Here is a 24,071-nt window from a genome sequence, read left to right as displayed (position 1 = left end):
TTCAAAACTATTTAGTAAAACTCTTCCTCAGTTCTTAATTCAAAGGCTTTTTTTTTTTGGCAAAGGAATTATATTGAAATCAGGTTGCATGGGGCACTAAGAAGAATCTATGTCTTGCACATCTGCCTAAACAAAGGAGTTTTGGGGGGGGGTTATGGCTTGAAGACATTGGTATCATTTCCACCAGTGCTCCCTACCTCAGGATCCAAGCAGGGACAGCTACACAAATCACTATTGCATGGTACTGGCTATCATGGTAACAGAGACCATGTGAAGGGAAGGAATGCTCGGAGCCCTCCTCTCCTGCACAGACCTTGCCTATGCACTGGTCAGGAACAACACTTATTTTCCTCTTGATATCTGTAAGGGATTGCTCACTTTGCCTCCCCAAGACTTTGGTAGCTCCAAGGTAACTGGGCTGTTTCCACCGCAAGCTGGAGGAAAGGTGTCCCAGGCCTAGGGAAAGACAAGGGGCTTTCTGCCACTGATGCCACTCTGGCTTTGTCAGGGAATTTTTGGAGGCTGTTCATCCTTTATTACCAGTCAGGTAATAGCTGGGTTGTATTAAGGCTGAATTCTACTTTTTCACCCCAAAATCCACTATCCTTCAGACTCTGCAAAAAACCTCAAATGCTTTTTGTTTTAATGTAGTAACACTGTCCAAAATCTAAAGAATTAAAAAGAAAAAGAAAAACCTCTTTTAAATCTCATTGAAATTTTACTACAAAGGAAGGCCTCAAGGCTGACACACGTGTTGTCTGGAGGGAGAGACCCAGCCAGAGCTCCTTCTGAAAGCTGGTACTTGGGCCTGATTCACAGCAAAGACCTTTGCTGTTGCCAGTTGCCTGGGAGACCAGAAATAGTATTCAGGCTTGGAGGGATCTTTTGTCTCAAGCTCTGAAAAAGCTCTCACTGAGCATTTTAAGCCTTCTTCATTTTCGGTCACTTTAGCAGACAAAAGGAGACACAAATTTGTTATGGAAGGAAAAGCAAGCATCCAGAGAGCCCAATCATTGGCACAACAATAACCTCAACACCACCTTATCTCCAAGAAAAGAAAACAACTGCAGTGTAAAAGAAAAGCGCCCTTCAACAAGTATGATAAGCTAGTTAGTATACTCTTTCTTCTAAGAAAAGGCTATAGAGAGCACACAGGGTAAGAAAATACTGCAAGGGTTCAGGCTTGCTGCCACCAGCAGCAACAAAAAAGCCAGAGAAGAGGTGGACATGCTCTGTCCCTTCTGTCCTTGATTTTCTTGCGTAGAACACATTGAGGACAGAAACACAGGTCCTTTAAAAAAGTGAAACTATACAAAACCCCCCAGTGTCCTAGATCTTTTGTAAAACTTACTAAGCACCTGGTGAACCAGCCAAAATGATTAACAGGGTTTCAATAATTCCAGCCCTTCAGTACAACGGCACATTTTCACGCTTATTTCCATTAAAGATCTGGTATCAGCTGCTCAGAGAAAAAAACCCAACAAAACCAAACAAAAGCCAGTGAAAAACCTTAAGGGAAAAAACATCTTGCACTGTATAGAAAACCACAAACGACATAAGCCATATGTTTGAGCTTGGTCTGCTTACGTTCCTGATAGCTACTTTTGAAGTCAGTGTTGCATATCTGTAAACTCAACTGAAGCTTAGAGAACCATTAGCCTGAATACACGGGCACTAAACAACATTCTTTCTACACTGAACATCTCTAGAAAAGACAAGTTTTCAAGTATTCCAGACGATTGGCAAACGTCCCTCGGTTGAGCTCCCTGTGCATGGAGTATAGGCACAGCTGAAACATTGCTTAGGTAGCACATGAAAATGAATCTAACACACCTGGGAAAGTCAGCAGATAGTAACCACAACTATTTTGTTGCTTATTCAACAAGCCATTGGTAGAAACTGCACAGGATAAATCATCCCATGGTTTACAAGTCAAGCAAACCACTTAGACTACTCTAGCACAGCTCTCCAAGGCCAGAACAGTAACAGCCAGACACAGAAAGTATTTACAAAGTAGAGTTGCTTCCCCACACTGATAAACCTTTCTGTTGACACTAGTACCCACAAGAATCTTTACTAGAGAACTTTAGCCTTCACTCTAATGCTATTCTTAAACAAACAGACAGGCAGCACTGAAATGTGGCCTTTTTCTGAATGAGAACAACTTCAAAGCTTACCCAGACTGCAAGCATCTGCAGTATACCTGCTTGCTCATTTTCATTAACCTGCATGCATCATATTTCAGCTAGTAATTAAAACAAGCTGTTTTTACAAGCCTTTCTAAGCAATCTTGTAGACCAAGTTATCATTCATGAATTATACTATATCACATAAGCAGAATAACCAACAGCAAGCCTGAGTTAGATGCCATCAGAGTCATAAACCAATTAAGATATCTTATTAACATTGAAAATGTAATGAGCATTTTACATACCATTTTCACTATGTCAGCATAAGCTGATTCAACAATCACTCCACGATTCGTTGAAACATATTCAACCAGTTCATTCAGTGTTGCTCTCTTAATTTCTTTGCTTTTCAGGTCTGAAACAGAGTCCATGAAGTCAAAGAGGACACAACACTGTTGTAACTTCTGACAAAAAAGATCTTGCTGTTCATTGAAGGTGGCATCTGTGAAAGAAAAACCAAAACCCAACAGTTAAGTCCAGAGAAACAAACTCTGCATTGCTAAATCTCTTTTGCTGGCTAACATTTGCATAGCCACCAGTTTGTTAACTATGGGGAATAGTATGTTCTGTATAGACAGCAAATTAAGAAATGATATTGTCAAAACTGAAAATATCTGTTTAAGTATATTAGAGAATGACTCACTATTCTCAACCTGTGGTTCATACAAGAAATAAAGAATAAGCATATGGCAATAAAAGTATTTATGGAAAATGAACTCCTGAATTAACTTTATTTGAAATATAGACATGAATTAGTACCAAGTCACTCTCATCAGAAGTCATACACAGCAGCAGTGCATCATTCTAACCTCCCATTCATCCGATTTGGCTCATTCTGTTCCCTAATCTTTTATTATGTAACCAGGCTTAAAAACTGCAAAAGCTGCTTTAAAGGAACCTTGTCTTTTTACCCCAATACAAAATACTTCACATACTTTAGACCTCATGTGATAAATGTTTTCCTTAAGAATCAACTCCAATAATTCTAAAGGATTAACCCTGAATTTCCATGCTTTGGCCTAACTAATCTATTACAATCTTAGTCACATCAGGTTTACCAGCTTTTTGGCCTATTAAGACAACGTGTTTGGCTATGACTTGGCATTTTCATTTGAAAGTGCAGTTTCTCTCTATGCTGACAAGCAAAATCCCTCAATTCGTATTTCACATTAGCTCTCAAAAAGGTGGGTTAAGTGCAGTACACTTCATATACTGTAACTGTTCAAAAGTTGCATGATCACAACAAAAGAGCCATGGTTCTAACTGAGAAGTTGGTTTGGTTTAATGCATCTTTTGTTCTTGTTTTAAATTGCTTGCTGGGGTTCTGAGCCACTCCAGCAACATTGCATCACCTCATTTAGCAGTCAGTTGGGATTCCACTTGTTCTGGTGACAGATTAGTTCTAATTTCATCTGCAAGAAAGGAATGTTCTCCCTCTGAAGCGTTTTCAAGGCCTGTCTATCACCAGACAACTAATCCCTTAGCTTCACGCGTTCACTGTAGTATTGATACTAGCACTGCTGCTCGTCATAAGGAAATTATCAAGACAAGAAAAAGGCAATTGCCATGTAACACTGAATATGCAAAAGTCTCACTTCAAAATTCAAACAAACCACAGAAAGACCTCATGCTTCTCCTGACTGTTTTAGGATTATTCTTATTAAACCAACTTCCATTTAGTGGCTGGAACAACAGTTAACAGTGGTTTTAATATTCTGTCATTCTCTGATAGACTTTTTGTTTCCATAAGCAAAAAGTAATTGCTACAATGGACTGCATTAGCAAAATGCAAACCCTCTGCTGTAATCCCAACTGCTCTCTCTGCCCTGAGAGTTCAAACATCACAAGACTGTAGTGTTCCCTTCCACAGCTATGATCCTATGAACTGAGAAGAACAACTTCAGTGAGCTTTTGGGAAGAAGCTACCAATTGCTATTCCCTTGCAAAGACCAATTCATACTTTGGAATGGTAATTCTGCCATTGCACCATTTTTCTTTGGAATAAATATCTTGCAAGCTGCTTATTTCACTCGGAGAACAAAGGTGTAAAATCATGAACATCAGCTGTGAAAACAGTCGTAAGTTACACAACATTTCAGCTCAGATCTAATACTCTACAGCGGATGGCATGAGTAAGTATTGTATCACAGCAACAAAGCAGCAACAGTGACATGCCGAGGATCAAATCCAAAATGCCTAATTTAAGGAAGCGATGCAGGCAGGACAGCTCTCTGACACTAGCTCCAATGACAGCCAGGCTCAAACAAGAGTCAAACCTACTCTTCTTTTTCTTCCCTACAAAAACTTAACTGAATTCCAAAGTGCAAAAACCCAGCACTGAGCTGGGTGTATTTAGCTGATGTTAAATAAAATGAAGTGTCATTAATCAAAGTTTCCCAGCAGACAGCACCCCAGTGCTCCTAAGAGGGGTTAAAACAGACTAAAGATCTAGGGTTAAAAGCAAGTACCAGGAATTCAGGCAAAATAATCAAATCACTTATTCCCTTCCCCAGAATTATCAAAGAAACCCCTGCATTAGCCCCTTTCAGTTAGATATGAGTAACAGATCCTATCTCTCCTGCCATGCATCACCAGTCCATTTCATTAGCAATCTGATCTATCTCAACTAGACATGTTTTCTCTAATGAAAAACTGCCCATTAATCTGGTGTGTTACTCTTATCATTTAAAGCAAATTCAAAGCAAGTCTTCTTCTACACATACATCCATTTGCCATACTTACAAGGGAATCATAAAGACCTCTACAAGAGATAAAAATTATGTGTGCCCATGGTAATAAATCAGGTAATAAGAAAGCCAGCTCTGTTGTATCAGCACTACCCATCTTCATGCACTCAATTCCTGCTTGACATATCACACATTTGTCCCAGGAATGTTATCAGAGATACCATGGGAACTACCAAGTGATTTGGGAGAATGTGTTTGTCAGATAGCGCTCTGAACTTTTACAGCCTTGTATTTAACCATCTCACTATCCCAGCACAACAGAAGCTACATAAGTCTACACCACAGTAAAATCATATTGCAAGGGTTTATCCCAGTTCTATGAATAAAATGAACTGTGGCACCATAACTTCATCATACCAGAGCTTTTAGCTTTAGTAGTTTAACAACCTGTGACATGACTTTAAAACCAGTTTCAATTTAATACCTATCAAGATTTACACCATACATCTGAAGCTCAAGATAACGGCTTCTCTTCAAATACCCTAAATAACATAAGGACCACAGAGGATAATGTAGGCTCAAAAGGAGGAAAGGGGGGAAAAAAACCCAAACACACTCATAAGGAAGCCTGAAGCAGAAAAAAAAAAAAGGAACAAAAGCATTTTATCCCATCTAGAAGAGTATCATATGCTAAAGCACACCCCAGAAAATAGTCTACCCAACATCTGATTGAAGTGATAGAAATGCTATTGCCTCGACTTTGTTTTCTAGATGCTGCTCAACAGAAGTGTGATTTAGGGAATCCTTTAAACCCACTGTTCTGTTCCTTGAGAAGTTGATTGTAAGTTGATCTGAAGTCCCTGGGAAAGTAATAATGACATTTTTAGGCAGGGAGAGAAAGCTGATTCTTAATCGTGTGGTAGGAAACCCTAAAGACACTGATTTCCATCTGACACCAAAAGAGCTGCCGTAAACTATGATCCACTTTAACCATGCCTCTTCCTAAGGATATTCATTGCCTCTGGGTGTTTCCACACTAGATGGTAGAAAGTTTGCAACAGATGGAAACAGTTCATTTGATCACTGACCTTCATTAACACTGGAATTCTCAACTGACTGTTTCTACTACTTACAAAAACCATCACAATATCAAAGGATAAAAAGTTACAAACAAGTTGACTCAAAGTTCCTCCTGAGCAGAGGTTATGAAACATCAAAACCGTTTCATTGCACAGATTTGTCTGTAAATCGAATGCTTTCAATTTTTTAAGGTCATCAATCCAAGTCTACCCATAGAATATTGAGTTAAAAGACTAATTTCTTTCCGGGAAGGCCCAAACAAAACATAGATAGGGACAGAGAGTTCACAATCACAGAGCTACCTCCCTAGCATGTAACTGGAGAGACAACCACCACCATATCACCAGCCAAAGGACTACAATGACGTCTTTCCACAGCATATTTATCTCTTATGTTTACAGGCCCTTCTCCTGGACGGAAATGACAGATTCTTCTTTCTCAACAGAGCTGTTTTCCCAAGATCTTCTGTACAAAGCCAGAGAAGCTAACGTAATGCTTGCTTCAGTAGCAGGAGCCAGAAGCTGAGTCCACAAAACCCCCTCTCTCAATTACACAAATTAGAAGTTCAAATACCATCCTTCCCTGCCAATGGAAAACAAACCCTCTCAAACATTTGCAACAAGTTCCCAGTATTGTTTTTATATCTCTGATTCAAAATTTCTACTTTTCCCTGAAAAAGCTACCCCAGGAAGATGCAGAAGACAGAGAAACAACCATGCAACCTCTTGAAGCAGTCCACACACAGCCCTTTCCAACACTTAGAGGACAGCGTTCTTATGGAATGAAGTACTGCATCTCTCCTTACAGTAAACTGGGTAAGGAGAGATGGCAATCCTACACTTCTACGTAATTCCCTGACAAACTGAAACACAGACAAGGCCTGATACATGACAAGGATCACACCACAGTTATGTTACATATTCCACAATGCGAAGTTCAACATTTAGTCTTTGCTGTCTGGTCACATTTACTGTACTATATGCAGCTGTACTCAACAGTGGAGGGATTTGCTAGAGCAGAATGAAGGCATAACAGACACGGAAAAAGGAGAACATTACTATGAGTTATCAAGTGTTCGGGTTTGTTTGCTTGTTTTCTTTCTTTCTTCACATCACTGAATTATCAACACTTGTACAAGCTCCTTTCAGTTTGGTATTAAGTTTGGAAAGGGTTAGTCTGGTAAACTCTGCCCCAGCCTACATAAATCAAGTGTAGGGAGTCCTGTTTAACCTAAATTTAAGATTTACTTTTTGCCCTGGGAAGTTCTTGTGTGTCTTGTGATCACTCGTAGCATCTGGGCATCAGTGGTTATGTTATAGGCATGGTAAACCATTAAGAAATGGAGTTTTGATGCCACTGATGTTACAACAGGGGACAGTGTGTTTCCAGGTTCTCAGAAGTCTGCATCTTCAGCTTGACAGGCAGCAGAATAGTTGGCCAACAATGAAGAGGAAACAAGTCTCTCCCCACTACCCCTCTGCCATTTATTCCTCTCTTCCCCTCTTCTGCTCCCAGTCACATCCATCCCTCAACACTGGCTCTGGAACTTGTCAGACTCCTCTGTGAGCTGCTTTAACTCAATAACATGGCTGTATTAGTGAGGTTAAATGGCTTCTGGAGGGGCCTGATGTGCCCTGGCACAAGATCAGTGCTGGGAGCAAAAACTCCTTTCAGCTGCAGTGAGCTGTTCGTTAGCTCACTGTGTCCTCTGTAACCACATCACCCAACTCTAGAGGTATGAGAACTGAAAAACCCTACCCACACATTAAGCGAGCTACTTTTCTGAATAATAAGTTTTGGGATATGTGGGGTTTTTTTAAAATCATTTGGTTTGTTTTTCTTTTAAGTTCCTTTTTAAGGGAAAATGTAGCCCCTGTATAAAAGCCTCACAATATACTTGGCTATACTGGTAAGTCTATAACATTCTCCAGTAACACCATACACCTGTAACAGAAGCTTTCGGTAGCTCAGCAGCCCAACTGAAACTGGTGAGGGTACTCAGATGAACACTCATGCAGTACCTTAGGTATCCAAGGAGTTTTGTCACCAGCATTTTAAGGTCCTCCATGTAGAAGAAACACTTTCTCACCCTATGAAATAAGTACCGTTTCTTAATAGACCAGGGTTGTAGGTTTCCCCCTTTCCCCTCCATTCAGAGTTTAACAGCATGAATTTCCACATTCCCTGTTACCCCAAAGCCTACAGCTGAACTCTGGAAAGGCCTGAGTAAGTTCCTCTGTGTGTTGTCAGTCAACAGAGCTCAGATTTTCCAGGTCAGATAGAACAACATTATGCATCTTAAAAGTCATCCAAGTCCCTGCACAGTAGTATGTTTGTTCACGAGAGGAGTTTGGTAGACAACAGTACAATAGTATTCTCAAACACTAGGCTACAAGGAAATTCATACTACATATAGGAGATAACCAAAACAAAACTTGGCACAGAATTCAAGGTACAGAAGGCATTTTGGTCAATCCTGTCTAGGACCTGTGTAATCATACTAACCAGCTCTTCGTTTCAGAAATCAAAAGGACTGCAAAGGAGCAATCTGAGATAACGAGCAGAGCTGAGCTTTTGCTGTGCTTCACCAGGAACTGTAGTGATAGGACAAGAGGTAATGGGTTCAAACAACTCAAACAGGGGAAGTTCAGGTTAGATATAAGGAACAGGTTGCCCAAAGAAGTGGTAAATGCTCCATCTCTGGCAGTGTTCAAGGCCAGGTTGGACAGAACCCTGGGCAACATGGTCTCTTGTGAGGCACCCCTGCTCATGGCACTAGATGATCTTAAGGTCCTTTCCAATCCTAATTATTCTATGATTCCACTTACAGGTACACTACTCTGCAGATGGTGGTCAGGCAGGACTTGCACTAAGAGATCTACATGAACAATACTTCAAACATAACTGTGACACCCTACTGCCCCTGTAACACATGATTTATCTTAGTTAATATACACCTTTCTCCAACCAGCTGTGCAAAGTCACATTAAAACTGCCCAAACCAACCAACCGGATAAAAATCATCCAAGCAACCCTTCATTTTTCTTTTGAAATTGATAAGAAACCAGAACATTTTCTCATTAGAATATTCTGGATTTAAGATTAATTCTGTGATGCAGGCCAAGGGAAAAGGGGGAAAAGAAGAAAAAGGGAAAAAAAGAAGAACAGGGGAAAAAATGAAGAAAGGAAAAAGGATGTTTATGAAGTTACAAAGGCGAGGCTACAGACAATTTGAAGTTGTTTACTAAGAGCACTCCTGGAAAGCTCTCTTCCATCCAGTAACAGATATTGTTTGTTCAGACAGTCTCACATCTGCCACTGCACGTGGCCAGCAGTTGACCTTAACAAACCAGTCCTGAATTTCAAAAGCCTATGCTGATCTAACAACATCTGTCACAACTGCTGTGCCATGACTCCTAGCAGTGATGGGAAACTGCAAGTGTCTTATCCTGATTGTTTCTACCACCTTCCCAGCTTTCTTATAATCTCATAGAGTAAGAATTTCCAGCTACCACATTAAATCTCCTGATTTTCATGAGGATTTCAGTCAACCAAGACACTTTATACAGTAAGAGAGTACCCAGCTGAAGTGCTTTCATATCAGTAGCTTGTTTCCTGCTCTTTAATTACAGAAAGCAACATGCAGTCAGATGCAAGTAGTAATAGAAATTACTCTCTTGGTCCTAAAAAAGACAGTAAGCCTCTAGAAACCAGGTCTGCCACAATTCACCTCATTTCTACCATGTTTTCCCAAAACGGAGATTTAAAGCACCATTGATTCCTCAAACAACCAAAAACCTCAACCATACCAATGACTGGAACCAGAACGTAAAAAACCCCAACGTCATCCTTAACAATGTATGGAACTCCAACACCACAAAGGTTTCCTTAAGAGCACACCACGAGTTCAGAATCTAACTGAAACTCAGCTGCATGCAAGAACAAGAAAGGTAGAAAGTAAGAATATTGTCCAATGACCTGACACAGCTGAACCAGTGCTGCTTGTCAAAGCACTGAGGAGTTGAGCAGTTTGTGCTGTTCAGAGTGATACCATATTAATTACAAAAGGCAAGGAAGTTTCACTTCTTACACAGCTGAAGTGTATGTTTTCAAAACCCATTATGCTACTCCTCTTGTATTTGAAAGCAGCTTTCTTCCACAGCAAGCCAAATGTTACACTCCCCAATGCGTTCATTTCTTGTTTTGGCAAACACTGCTACTGTATTTACTGTCTTATTTCAAAATCTTCAGGCAGCTTTAATGCCAGGACGGGCCTATCTTGAATATAACCAGAGACTCTAAGAGGTTAGTGATCCTCCCCCCCCTCCACTCTATTCTTGTGAGACCCCACTTGCAGCACTGTGTGCAGTTCTGGTGTCCTTAGCATAAGAAGGACATGGAGCAGTTGGAGCAAATCCAGAGGAGGCTGTGAGGATGATCAGGGGAGTGGAGCACCTCCTGTATGGAGACAGGATGAGAACATTGGGGCTGTTCAGCCTGGAGAAGAGAAGCTGCGTGGAGACCTCAGAGCAGCTTCCGGTGTCTGAAGGGGGCTACAAGGATGCTGGAGAGGGACTCTTCATCAGGGACTGTAGCGATAGGACAAGGGGTGATGGGTTCAAACTGAAAGAGGGCAAGTTCAGGTTAGATCTAAGGCAGAAGCTCTTCCCTGTGAGGGTGCTGAGGCGCTGGCACAGGGTGCCCAGCGAAGCTGTGGCTGCCCCATCCCTGGCAGTGTTCAAGGCCAGGTTGGACACAGGGGCTTGCAGCAACCTGCTCTAGTGTGGGACATCCCTGCCCATGGCAGGGGTTGTAACTGGATGATCTTAAGGTCCTTTCCAACCCAAATCATTCTGTGATTCCATGATTCTCTCTTGCATGCGAGACATTAGCCCAAACAGTGGTTACACTGGGTTACTGAAGGTGTATTAGTGATCTTAGAAAGAGGAACCCTGCCTCTTTAAGGAAATAGTGATAAATCCTATCACAGAATTAACATGCACAGCCAGGTCATTAAACTGGGAAAGAGGGGAGAGTAATTGATTTCTGGACTAGGAAATGCCCTCTCAGAAGATGTGAATATGGGATAGATGGCAACCTTTAACTTAAAATGATCAAAGTTGATACAAACACCTGAGAATTCAAACTGCTTTCCCAAACCAGAAAATACAGCTCCTACAGAGCATACTGAAATGCAACACAGGTCTTTCTTATGGTAAAACATGCACGCTTCCAAGAAGTCCTCCTAATAAGAGGGCAAACACAGGTGAAAAAGTCCTGGGTATATAAACAGGTCTTCTCTTCAAAGTCTAACCCAGGTTACACTGTATCAGCCACAAACCCAAAGCACCTACAGAGAGACTGGTACACAACAACCTGTTAACTCCCAGCAACTCCCTTCATGTGCCAGGAAAATGAACCAGCACCAAGACCCAGGAGATTCCACAGAAAGAGAAAAAGAGTACAGAGGTTGTGATGAGGCAGACTCCAGGAACTGCTTCACATTTACCTTGCTAAGAATCAGAACAATCTGAACAGCTCTGCTCCCTATTTTCCTGCTCCAACCTCAGGAGCTGTAGTAGCCTCTAAGTACATTACACAGGAGATAAAGACAACTGAAAAGCAGGTGACAAGGTTGTGTGCCACAGACTCAGTCAAAACTGCAGCTCAGTACCCATTACACAGTGCTGCACCAAAGCCATTCTCTAGTCACAGGAACGTTAACACTTTGCATGACCAGAACCAAACAACCAAACCAAACTGATTTGCACTTTTTAAGCTTGAAAGGGCAGAAACTGTATTTCAATTTAAGTTCCCTTTTATTAAGTCAACTGCCAAACTTCTGTGTGACTGAAATGATGGTATTTTATAATGAGTGAACATTGATAAGTATGCCACAAGTGGATCTGGTCTGGGATATTGTTTTTAAATACATTAACTTGTATTCTTCCCCGATCATTCCCTCACCTTATCAAAGCATGAAGCTTATTTTGGGTAAGATGCTGAAGTTGCTCCACTTTGAGATCACATTGGAAAATGCAAATCAACATTACAAATCAAGTTTGTATTTTCTCAGAAACTGAAGAAACACATTGTTTTCCCATGGCAAAAATCAGTGCTGAGTGCCTTTTATTTGAAACCAAGGGGTACTTGCTGTTAAAGAATACTGCAGAGAAGCACAGAAACTCATTCTGCAGTTCATGTAGCACTTAGCTGTTATAAATGTGTGAAGGGGATGTATAGGGAAGTAACTTAATAGGAAATCTGTGCCAGAGGAAATGTGCAATCTGGCTTTTCAAAAGCCATGGGGAAAAAATTCCTCTGCCCTTGAATCTCTGTGTAAATCCAGGTGGAAGTTACAGGTATTGGATTAATTCCTCAGATAAATATGTACTTTATGAATCAGCTAAACCAGTGTTTCTTAATTCTCAGTTTTGTGAGGCAGATGAGATACTTTATAGTAAGTGGTGTAATTAGTTCTTCCTTACGGTAGGAAGAACTGAGGTTAAATTCAACTGGAAACACAGGTGAAATCCTGGTTCTGCTGCATTCAGTGACCCCACTCCCACTGACCTCAATGGGACTACGCCATCCTGAGAGGATGAATATGCAGGCACTTGCAGGATATCCTCACCCACTTCACTTAAATATTTAGCCTCCTGAAGGTTGAGCTACTTTTCTTGTCAATTTTAACCATACTCTAAGAGTTCTTCCTATCAAAACCTGTAAACATGAAGCATTCAGTAAAGAGGGATCCTACACTTAAGTATATTCTCATTTGGCAAAATCTCTTGACTGCTTTTAAACTGAATTTACACAGTTTTGATGTACTGAGTTGCTTCCTACTCTTAAGGGAAAATACACAGCAATATAAATCACCAGTCCTTGCCCTTCCTGGCTGTACTGTGGGACTCAGCCTACACCTCTTTCAGGGTTCCCACACTTGCGTCTGGATTTTGCATCTCAATATAATGCCTGGATTCTGCTTCCCTATGGAATCCAACAGTGCTGAAGTGCACAAAGTGATTTCACATCTAGAATTCAAAATCTAAGTTCAAGTCTCATCACTTGTTGCTGTTACAGCAAGTGTGGAACCAAAATTTACGCTGCTTAACTGACTTCAGTCTTATATGTATGCCACACTTTCAGCACAGGATTTTGAATAAGAAACATTATACACTTGCCAAAAGCTTTACCCAATTATACTAAATGGAACTTCTTTTTCTTTCTAGATCCATTTTATTTCCCTGCACTTCCTCACAGAATTTTACTTGAGGAGACATTAAGAAAATAAAAGCTGTGGTTCTATTTTTTAAAGGCCCAACCATCTACAGAGCCAAAGTAACCTATTAAATCACTTCTGAAAGTTGCCTTGTTTATGCTAGTTCTCAAATACAACAAGAGCAGAAATCAAGCTGCTTCCCCTTTCATATTCAGACAAATTACTGTGACTTTTATTCCTGCTCTTCTTCAGAATCGTAGAACAGTTAGGGTTGGAAAGGGCCTTAAGATCACTGGACCATGCTACACTGCCCTTCTCTACCCTTACCCCACCTCCTTTTTCTGTTCTTCTATGAAGATCTACAGTGCTGCTTTTGCCTCTTATTCACAGCTTGACAACTCTCCAAATGTGTGATGGTTCTGGATATAAACTGAATTGGATACCAGTCAGTACTTTGAAAAAGCAACTCTGCATAACACACTGAACGTTTTCCTGGTATGGTAGGGAGTAGCTGTAATGTCTTCAATTCTTAAGGGTTTAAAAATCACTTATTAGAACATCTTGAATGTACGTGTGCAAACAGCATTTTTGTTGTTACTCACACCTTGACTTCCCAGCTCCATAGCAAAATTCATACTTCTCTTCTGAACCCTATCTTATCCATGAAGCTGACAAAAGCTACCAATGTCACCAAGCATAGCCTTTTCCCTTCACCATATTCATAGCAGCAATACATACTGCTGCTTTAGCAGGCTACAAGTCACCTACAATTCTGATCAGACTGCTGTGTCTTCCCATAGCCTCCATACACTTAAAATACTAAGGCCTAGTATCCTGCATCTACATTTTAGTGGCCTTTCTCAGCTTCACTTTCCCTTTCCTCCCCAAACATGTAGTAGCCAGAAGCAGTACTACTCAACACAGTGAAAGTGAATTTCGTGCTCTACTCATGGCTGCTGCAGTTGTTCTTGTTTTTAAATTCTCAAGACTCTCATTTTGTGAGCCAACTCATCTGCCATCAATTCCCGATGTACAGAACAAAAGCCCTGAGCCCATGAAGTTTCAGGAAGACCATGGAAAGTTCAAAAACCACGGCTGCAAGGGAAAACTATGAAGACACCAGAAGACAGTAGGACAAGAAACATTTCCAGTAAGTTTCATGGCCAACAGGAATGCTGAGACTCTAAATACTGAGCTTACTACAGCTACTGGACAGGAGGTAGCTTCTGCAGTCTCTTTCCACTCAAGCTTCTTTAACCAGCTCACCACTCCCACACTATTCCCTCACCAGTAACACACTTCTGGGTTCCTGCTTGTAGAAAAAGACAAGTTTTCCATACACTTAGTTGCTGTGCCTAGCAGTATCACAGGCAAGAAAACCAAAGGAAAGCCATGCACAGCAGCCTCACACAGCATAGGACGTGAGAGTAGCTTGCCTTCAGGGTAGATACTTCAGTATATCCTGAAATATCTATATAGAATAGCATAGTAGATACTGAATCATCAGTCTTGTTACTGACCTGCAACAGGTACTGAGCATGTTTGGAAATTTGAAGCAAACGATCTTCATCAAGAACTATGTGCTAAGCTCTTAATGAACTTCTTCATCAATAACTATGTGCTAAACATTAAGCCTCAAGAATCACAGAATGGTTTGTGTTGGAAAGGACCTTAAGATCACCCAGTTCCAGCCCTCACACTAGACCATGTCGCCCAAGGCTCTGTCCAACCTGGCCTTGAACACTGCCAGGGATGGGGCAGCCACAGCTTCTCTGGGCACCCTGTGCCAGCACCTCACCACCCTCACAGGGAAGAGCTTCTGCCTTAGATCTAACCTGAACTTCCCCTGTTTCAGCTTGAATCCATCACCCCTTGTCCTATCGCTGCAGTTCTTGATGAGGAGTCCCTTTCTTTTTATCTTTTAATCTTTTTCTTTTCTTAATATTGACACTACACAATTTATTTTCCTTCCAGTCTCAGAAGCAGTTTGAATTGGTTTTTTGCTGAAACGAAGAAAATTAGCCTGAGGAACAGTTCCAAATCAAGCTGTCCATACTTGGCATGGAAAACTTCAGTCCAAACGGTTTAGCAATGCTGTAAGCAGCTGAGAATAAGGTCTTGTGAAGGAAAATTGTAGGCAACCTTAACTATGAGGAGCTCTGCCTTCAAGTCAAAAGTATATCATGAAATAGGCATCCCGTAGACAACATACTTCATTGGCCATGAACTCAGCAAAACTTCACAGCAACTAGTTCAGTGACTCTGTGATAAAATCAGTGATTCAGACATTCAAGAGAAGCTGTCACTGTAAGTCCAGTTCGTAATAGCGCATTTTGCCACAAAAGTCTTATAAAATAGGCGTTACTTACTACCTATTCATCTAGTTTGGCTGTGGTTCAACCTTCCAAATCCACACACTGTTATGAGACTATAAATAAAATTTTAGCCTGCTAGATTAAGCCAAGAGTCAGGACTACAATGGCATAGAAGCTAAACGTTATACCTTTCCCAATGGAAGGGTCTTTTTTCCTAAGAACACAACACACATCCCTTCTATGCTGATATACAGTATTAATCTGTCCAGAACTGTTGGCATCACACCTTTTCAAAAACACTGAATGCTTTTTAGATAGGTACTTCAATATATACATATACACACATATAAATAAATCTGTAGATTGAAGTAATCTTCTTTTGACCAGATAGCCTGAAGCAATAAAGCAATTCCATTTGTATCTCCTACAGTAACTAACATTAAATTCAGCACCTGCAAAACTAATATCTGCCTCAACTAGAAAGCAACGAATATGGAAAAAGAAATCTGATCCTAAGCTGGCACACAGAAGATGTGAAAGATTTAAATAGAAAAGTTCATGTGAAGACTGTCAATAGGCTCTATATTTAGGAGTTGCTCTTGATGGAAGTATATTCTAAGACCAAAAATTCAAGTCTAAGGATAAAAAGGTCGATTTGTTAAGAATTAAAGACTAAATGTTCCACTCAATAAACGAGGAACAGTTCCTTAATATAGAAAACAAAAATAATAAAATTAAACAGAGAACTACATTAGAATATTAAAAAACAACCCTAAAGCTTTTTTAGCTATTACAGGTTCTCCATTTCTCAAGACCGCAACTTCACTAACCAGAAGTTTTGACTGGTTTACAGTATACCCTCCTCAGGTTATACATAAGAGTTAAATCTAAATTCCTTACAGAACATCCTCATTCTTCACCTGACATAAAGATTCTTTCTCCTATGGAAAAGCTCCTGCAAGGATTGCAATTGCAAGGGATGTTGAATACAAAAGGTAGAGGATGGGGGACTACAGGAGAGGAAATAACAATGAATCACAAGGGATGCAAAAAAAAGTGCATATCTGAGACAGCAAACTGACATTTCACAAGTATTTATTAAGGCTGTAGTAAATGTAAACCATCCTAAAATTCTGAAGGACATTTTCCTTTGGGGAGCAAAGGCAACTTAATATGAGAAGAGAATTCCTCTCAGCTGTTTTTAACTCTGCTTATTTTTGTCACTCAAGCGCACACTATATGACTCAAACTAGTCAAAGCTGAAGGTCTGAAATGACCCTGCTACATGTAATAACATTAAAATTCTACCCATAAGCAAGCTTCTTAGGCCTTCCTGGAATATTCCCACAAAAGCTTAGCTTGAACACAACACCTGGTTTTCAGCCAAACCCCACCAAGATCTCTCAAGGGGTTAAGTAAAGAAAATACAATTGTTAACACCTGTTTTAGCCTCCTTATTTCACTGCTGAAACTACACACTGGAAGGTTGTCTTAAATATGCCTTATTCCAGGGTACTTCACCACTTCCCCAGCCCCCCTATAACTATATATAGTTTTATATATATATATATATAACTATCATTATAACCATCACTTGCCTATGGCTGAAAGATTTTTGGACCACTTTCCAGTTGTTCTGCTGTAAGGAATAGAGATTTCTCTGTGGGGAGAGAGTTTCATTTGGAAGCGAACACTAAGAATTTCTTTTCAATGTATTTGTTTGCTGATATAGTATATTTGTTCGCATGATATAGTAAATAAGCCTGTGGTGACATGCATCTTCCCAAATGGATATTCACTACTGAGAAGATCACCGAAAAGCATCAGGAAACATTTATCCATTCCAGCTGCACTCGACATGCTTGGTACATAGGGGAAAAGAAAAAGGTATTATTTACTTTACAACCTGACAGACCATATTAACAGTACTAAAAGCAACAAGTTGTGTTTTCTATTCACCATTTCCACCTCTATTTTTACACACTTCTTCACCCAAAAGCGATAGAAACAAGTAGGCATACTTTTACTTTATTGAGTCAAATCAAGCTCCGAGGTCAAGTTGCACCTCTTTTGTCAAAAAATGAATATAACCATACAGTCCTGCAGTCTCGTTTTGAAACACCTTGCTATTGAGACAAAGACATTAAAAGATGTTAAGATGTTACAAATAACACTTCCTTTGACAGATTTCTTTAAACTCAACACTCTGAATTGCCCATGGAGTGATAAAATCCTGCTGTTAACCAGCATGTTATTTTGGCTGAACGAAGTAACAGAGAAAAGGAGATGGGGAAAAAGTAACTTCAACTTCTAAGAGGTTTAACATTTTAAATTCTGTCACTGGGTCTGCAGTTGTTTCTTATTCAGCTGCTACAAAAAACAGTAAAATGGACACTCTCCTGAATAACACACACATAGGAAACCTGCTTAACTGAAGAACACATTGCTAATTTATTTTATGTATGCTGACACCAAGCAGGTTTTGCTGAGTTTCTAGCTAAAATGATAGCTATATTCACATACAATAAATAAGCTGAATGTTAAACAACACACAGTCTTGCTACCCCTCATCTCAATCTCACTCCCACAACAAAAACCTCTGAAGAGAAATTCAACTACTATTTGGGACTGTTCCCTACTAGTTACAGATAGATTTCTTCTCCTAGTAGCAATACACTATGCAGGCGAATTAAGGCATTTTGGTCATACACAGCAGCAGGATGATTAACTCCAGAAATATGTACTTTTAAGATTATCTGTCTACAGGCTTTCCAACAACATAACTATAAAAGCGTGTTACACAACCTGATCTGGCCATTTCAGTGCCAAACAAACAACAGTCCCTAGATAAAGGGGAAAAAATACCCACAACATCATCTACCCAAGAAGGGAGTTTTTAAAGTGGCTGAGTACTTTTTCTTCTGGAACATCTCTCCTTCCAGGTAAATCAGAGCAAGTCTTTTAGGCCAGTCTGACAAACCTGTTGTGGAGGTTTATACTTCATTTAGAATATCTGTTTCTGAAAAGTAATGAAAGAAATAACTATAAACAAGATGAAAGATTTTACAGCAGATTAATACCCAACTGCTTTTTTCACCTACAAAACACTACTTTTCTCCTAATACAGGCTTCAAACACCTCTGATTTAAAAATTTATTAGAACGTACCTGGAAAAGCAAAAAGTCTTCATTTAATTTCCTAAGTGCATGCTTATAGGCATCAGTATAATGAATGTACTTCATATCCCCTGTCAGAACACTGCCTACTACTCTGTAGATGATACCACACTGGCAGCATCACAACTATTACTGAATTCCATGTTAACTTCAAAGCAAAGCTTCATCTTCCCTTGATTAGAACAAAATGGCTTCTAAATGTATATAGAGAGCAAACACTTCCTTTCCTAGACCCTGTTTTGGTGTGGGTGGCAGGGGAGGTTCAAGAGAGAAAAGGAAGAGTAACGCAGATGGAGAGGAATCATCCTATGTCTTATAGCTACATTCAGGTCAAATCTAACATCACAAACCCAAGGGAGAAAACATGCAGAGCAGTGCTGCCCAACTTTCTGACAACTGCATATTATAACTCATAAAAGCACGTTTTGCCCACATTTACGTTCTGAAGCAGGTTTAGAGGACAAGTCTTTAAATCCTAAGCATAAAGCCAATTGTGATTTTCCTTTAAGAACTTAAGGCAATTCAAACTCCTATAAAACTCTGCCTAACTGAAGAAATTCCTCTGATAGTTTATGACCTCAAATTTCCAAACATCTGAGCTGCTGATGCCATGCAAATTTTCACTGTATTAGAAGTAAAAAGCTGTAAAACCACACTCACAAAACTGTAAGACTTAATCATATGGAGTTACAAATTTAATATTAAAGTCCCAGTTCAGCAAAGAATGTAAACTTGGACATTTTGCTGATTGAAGCTGGAATTACTCCCTGCATAAAGTTCGTATGTTTAACTGTTTGCTGGATCAGGACTCCAACTTTCTGAAGTCTGCCACCTATGTGCAATATTTACCAAGTGCTTTTACAAGGTCTCAAGTGTTGCTTTATAAAAAAGCTCTCTGAGGAAAATACACTGTCAAAGCAGCACGTGAACAGCAGGAACTAAATCAGTTTAAAACAGATTATTCTGGTTATGAATCCCTCAAATCAAACTAGTGCACTAACACAGGACACAACTTCACAGAGAAAAGCAAGCCCCAAACAAGCAGCAAGAACACCCCTGCTGTTGTTAAAAGTAACACCCAAAGCTGCTGCAACAAACATGCTAAAAAGCCCCGAAAACTCCCCTTGTTATTCTCCTGCCCAAGCTTAGTTGTGTTTAATAACACTTCTGCCAAAAGCCAGTTTGTTCGTGGACATCTGCCACTCAAGAGTAGGGAAAAATGAAAGCCTTGAAATACTACAGCCACGGCAGTAAAAGCCATAGAAATCCAACAGGAAAACAAAACTACGCAGTATGCCTGAAGATTTTTAAGTTTGTTCTATTTAATTCAGATTTTGGGTATTTGCTGCCAGTCAGACTTTTTCCACGATCATATGATGCAGCGTCAAAAAACATGAGACTTTAACACTTGTGGAAGTAGAATTAATACGCTGGGTCATGTTAAGGTAATCTCTCTCCTTTACTTCCCAAGTCCCCGTCAAATACTTTAGTAACAAGTTTGTATTCTCTGCCTAATCAAGACTTTGTAAAAGAAGAAATACCTGGAAATTTATTTTGATGTTTAAATGTTGCAATTAACTTCCGTTTTATTTCTGCAATCTAATAAACTGAGTCTTTTCAGATTTAGCTCCCGTACAAAGGATAAAACCTGCACTACCTATTTTACTGTCAGCAGTGCCAGCATCTACAGTTTCCATTCACTTGTGAGTGCTCCCAGTACACCACTATGCAGGAGAAGGCCTCTGAGGCAACTCCTGATCATTAAACTAAGCCAAAACGCCATTCAAATAACTACCCAAAAGTGATGGAAAGGAACCTAGAAGCCAAACGCCAACTCTCTCCGGTAAATCAGCATACTATGCTACAGGCACAGAGTTCCTCTTTGCAAAGTCCCCCCGTGGGAGGAGCCACCACTCGCTCCGAGGTTTAGGAGCTCGGTTGCCAGCACTCCTGAACTCAACTTACCGTCCACACCTTCCGCAGAAAGCCCTCAAAAAGCAAACCTGCCCGCCCTACGCTTCCTCTTAAGTTACCCAGGAAAAGCGTGGCGAGTTAATGGAGTCAGTCCCTGGGGCAGTAAAGGAGCACCAACCTGTACACCACCTATTTACACGAGTAGAGGAAGCGCCCTGGAAAGCACCGGGAGCGGAGGAGGACACGGCTAAAGGGCAGAGGGTGCAGAGAAGAGGGCAAGGCAGGGCAGGCGGCCACAGGGCAGCGCGGGGCATGCGAGCGGTGTCAGAAAAAGACACCCGCGGGCGCCCGAGGGCACCGGCACCTGTAGCCGGAGGGCTGGGGTGCGCGGGAGAGGAGCGGGGGAAAGACGCAGACGGGTACCTTTGAGCTGGGGCAGCGGCGAGAGCTCCACCTGGCTGCTCTGGCTGCGGAACTGCGAGGAGCCCTGCGAGCGCTTCTGCCTCTGAGCCTTGCGCACCGATTTCCGTGTGAAGCCATCCACTTTCTCCGCGGCAGAGATGGCCGCCGACATGGCTGGGCGGTGAGGCGGCGCGGGGGGACGTCGCTCTCCAGAAGCATATATTAAAGCGGAGGGAGAAGCGGGCGGCCAAAAAAGGGGCTTAAACAAAAACCACAAAACCCCCACAAAATCCAAGAGAACGGCAGACCCAGGTCTCCCTGCCCGCGCACACCACACGGACGGGAAGAGGGGAAAAGAGAGTCTGGCGGCGGACGCTGGGGAGGCTCCCGGGTCCGAGCTGAAGCCTGGCTCCTCTGTTCCTGCTTCCCTCGGCGTTTCCTCTGGGCGCGGGGCCGGCTGCCGGGGAGGCGGGGGGGAGCGGCGGCCGGCGGGGGAACGGAAAAGGGGGAGAAGGGAAGGGAAAAACAAACAAACCAACCCAGCGACAACTCCGCTCCGCAGGGCGGGCGGGCGGCAAACTTTCCCGCGGCGGGTGGGGGCAGCACGGCCGGGGCTCCCGTTTTCCTCAGGGCAGGGCCGGTCTCGGGAAAGCCGCTGCCCTGCTCCCGCCTCGCTCGCTCCGCGTTCCCTTCAGCCGGGCTCGCCTGCGCCAGCCCGCGCCGAGCCCGCCGTCATCGGCCGGAATCGCCCCTGGGCCGAGCTCGCCGGGAAGGCGGCTTCCACTCCCCGCTCCTCAGCCGCTCGCTTCCACACGCCCCTTATTCTCTGCCTTCAACTGCCGCTGGGTGCTCCCCGCGCCTCCGCCGTCATCCTGCCTGCTCCAAGCTGGGGCCGCCGCGAGGTGCCTGCCCGCCCGCCCGCCGCAGCCACAGCGCCCCGGAGCCGCCGGGCGAGGGGCCGCGGAACTTGGCGGAGCGAGCGGAGTTGAGGGGAGGAGGGAAGGGAGAGGGGCGGGGCGAGGCCACCGCCAAGGGGGCAAGAAGGGCGGAGAGGAGTGGCCGCTGCTGGCGGCGCTGGATGATTGACGGCGCAGGACAGCCAATGAGAAGAGAGGATCGTGGGACATCCCCCGCCGCCCTTCTCCTCGCTGAGGGGCTTGGGGAGGGCGCGAGAGTGAGGCGGAAGTGATTGACAGAAGGCTTGTCCAATTGCGAGGAGGGGCGGGGCGGTAGGCGGGGCTTACCGGTGACGTTCCAAGGCGAGGGAAGGGGAACGGTTGGATATAGCGGATTGGACGGACGCCAGCCAATCCGCGCTGGGGGGCGGGAATGTTGGGTGTGTGACGTCACCGCGCAGTTACGCCCACCGGCGTGAAGCCGGCGGAGGCCTGCGTCGCGTGTGGAGTTCGGGCCCTCTCGGTGGGTGGCTGGCGGCCGGCAGCCGGGAGGAGGTGGCGCTGGGACCGGGCTATCTTCCCGCCGCGGGCGCCCAGCCTCAGCCGGGCCGCGGGCGCCCAGCCTCAGCCGGGCCGCGGGCAAGCCGGGCTCCGGCTCTGATGTCCGCCGGCGGCACCGGCGTGGCTACGAGTGCAGCAGCCCGCTGGGTGCATTCAACAAGCCGTTAGCAGCCGGACAGGGGATGCCCCTTACGGGGGAAGCTGCGGGAAGGGTGTTCAGCAGCGAGCGACGCGGTTTGTGCCGCTTTACAAGTGCTGCTGCCTTGTGTTTCCCCTCCCTCCCGGGGCATCCACGTGTTGTGGCTTCCGTGCCTCTCCGGATGAGTTCGGCCCTGGCGGATCCGCGTTACCATAGCGCTCACTTTCTCCCCCGAGTCACAGTCTCGTTTGTAGGCTGAAGGCACAGAACTGCCCCGGACAAACACGTGCTGAGCTTTCCAGGAGGGAATGTTTATGGAGTAACTCATTGCTTCTGCTTTGGGCTGCGAGAAATGAGACCCGAGGCTGCAGCATCACATCAGAGTCACGGTGGTGTGTGCCAGTCTGACTGCTGCTCGGTCCCGCTTCCATATGGGAGCAGCTTCCCCCTTTGGAACTCCACACATGTGGGATGCCTTCGGCTCTAGTCATTCCCATAGAAGTTTTATGCACATCAGCACATTTCTTCTTCCTACATGGTTTTAGGTACCAATTCAGCAAATAAGTATTTGTAGTATTTTAAATACACACTCGAGTTTCAGTAGCTGTGGTAGGACATAAATACTGCAAGGTAACCATAAATGTTTGCTAATTTGCCCTCATGACTTAGAGTTTAATTTTTATATGTATAAGCCATAAATCAAAAGCCAAGTGTAGATTATAGCTTTGTGCAAACATAAAAGAAGACTGAGACTGTGGAACCCTGTTCAATAGAAACTGTTGTCTGTGTTTTCTTCTGTCATTCCTTCCTTTTTACCTTCCTCTGTCAGCACAACGTTTTAATGTATGATTACTTGTGCATCTCCCTACTTTGTTGCCTTTGGGAAGTCATCTTCAGTGTTCCAAAACAGAGAGATGGAGAGTTCTCTAAGAGAATTCTCTTTCTATATACTTTAGTTTCAATTCTGGATATAGCATAGCTAGAAATAGCAGCGGACAAGCGTAATATGCTGTTATCTTTCTTGCAGGTATGTAGACTTTGTAGTTCTTTGTTTATTACCAAATACATCTTAAAGACAACATGGCAGTCTTTGGGTGCTTGTCTTTTAAACTGCCAGCTCATGGGCTTGTTGCAGTAAAGATACATTTGCATTCCTTACTTGGTTAATTCACATTTTGCCTTATGGCTCACAGCTCTTATCAAGAGCACTCAGGCCCAGACCCTGTGTCGGTGTGTTCTTCTGTTCCTGCCTGCCCTCCACCAGCTGTCATTTTCTTCTGCACCCATTTTTAGAAGCTGACACTGCCCAGTGTCCCCTGTACACTGTTTATTGGCAACTCAAGCCTTGCTGCCTGCTCCCAGTGTGAAAGAGGCTGCCTTAAAGTTTCATCAATTAAATAGTTTGAATTTTGTTAATGAAGAGCCTTATCCAAGTCCTGAGATATAAAATCTTTTCTTCTTCAAGTATTTTCTTCTTATGGGGCTTTGCA

The 24,071-nt window shown here is 42.8% G+C and overlaps 2 protein-coding genes across 3 annotated transcripts in view; one reads left to right on the top strand and one right to left on the bottom strand.

Moving 5' to 3' along the window:
* PACC1 (proton activated chloride channel 1) overlaps positions 1 to 2,654 on the top strand; it is a 114,897-nt gene extending 112,243 nt beyond the window's left edge. The window contains exon 10 of the transcript XR_013956663.1: positions 2,543 to 2,654. The gene's annotated coding sequence lies outside the window, so the exon portion shown is untranslated. The remainder of the gene's footprint in view (positions 1 to 2,542) is intronic.
* PPP2R5A (protein phosphatase 2 regulatory subunit B'alpha) overlaps positions 1 to 22,039 on the bottom strand; it is a 45,220-nt gene extending 23,181 nt beyond the window's left edge. The window contains exons 1-2 of one of the 2 annotated variants that reach the window (XM_080616387.1): positions 21,007 to 22,039; positions 2,435 to 2,631 (exon numbers count right to left, since the gene is read on the bottom strand). In XM_080616387.1, coding sequence (XP_080472513.1) covers positions 2,435 to 2,631; positions 21,007 to 21,157 — 348 coding nt within the window. In that variant the 5' untranslated portion in view covers positions 21,158 to 22,039. The remainder of the gene's footprint in view (positions 1 to 2,434; positions 2,632 to 21,006) is intronic. The other variant, XM_080616386.1, reaches the window with a different exon arrangement.
* Positions 22,040 to 24,071: the final 2,032 nt, after the last annotated feature.

Source organism: Psittacula echo (genome assembly GCF_963264785.1).
Source record: "Psittacula echo genome assembly, chromosome: 4".
NCBI lineage: Eukaryota > Metazoa > Chordata > Aves > Psittaciformes > Psittacidae > Psittacula > Psittacula echo.
This window is presented reverse-complemented; position numbering and strand designations above follow the sequence as displayed.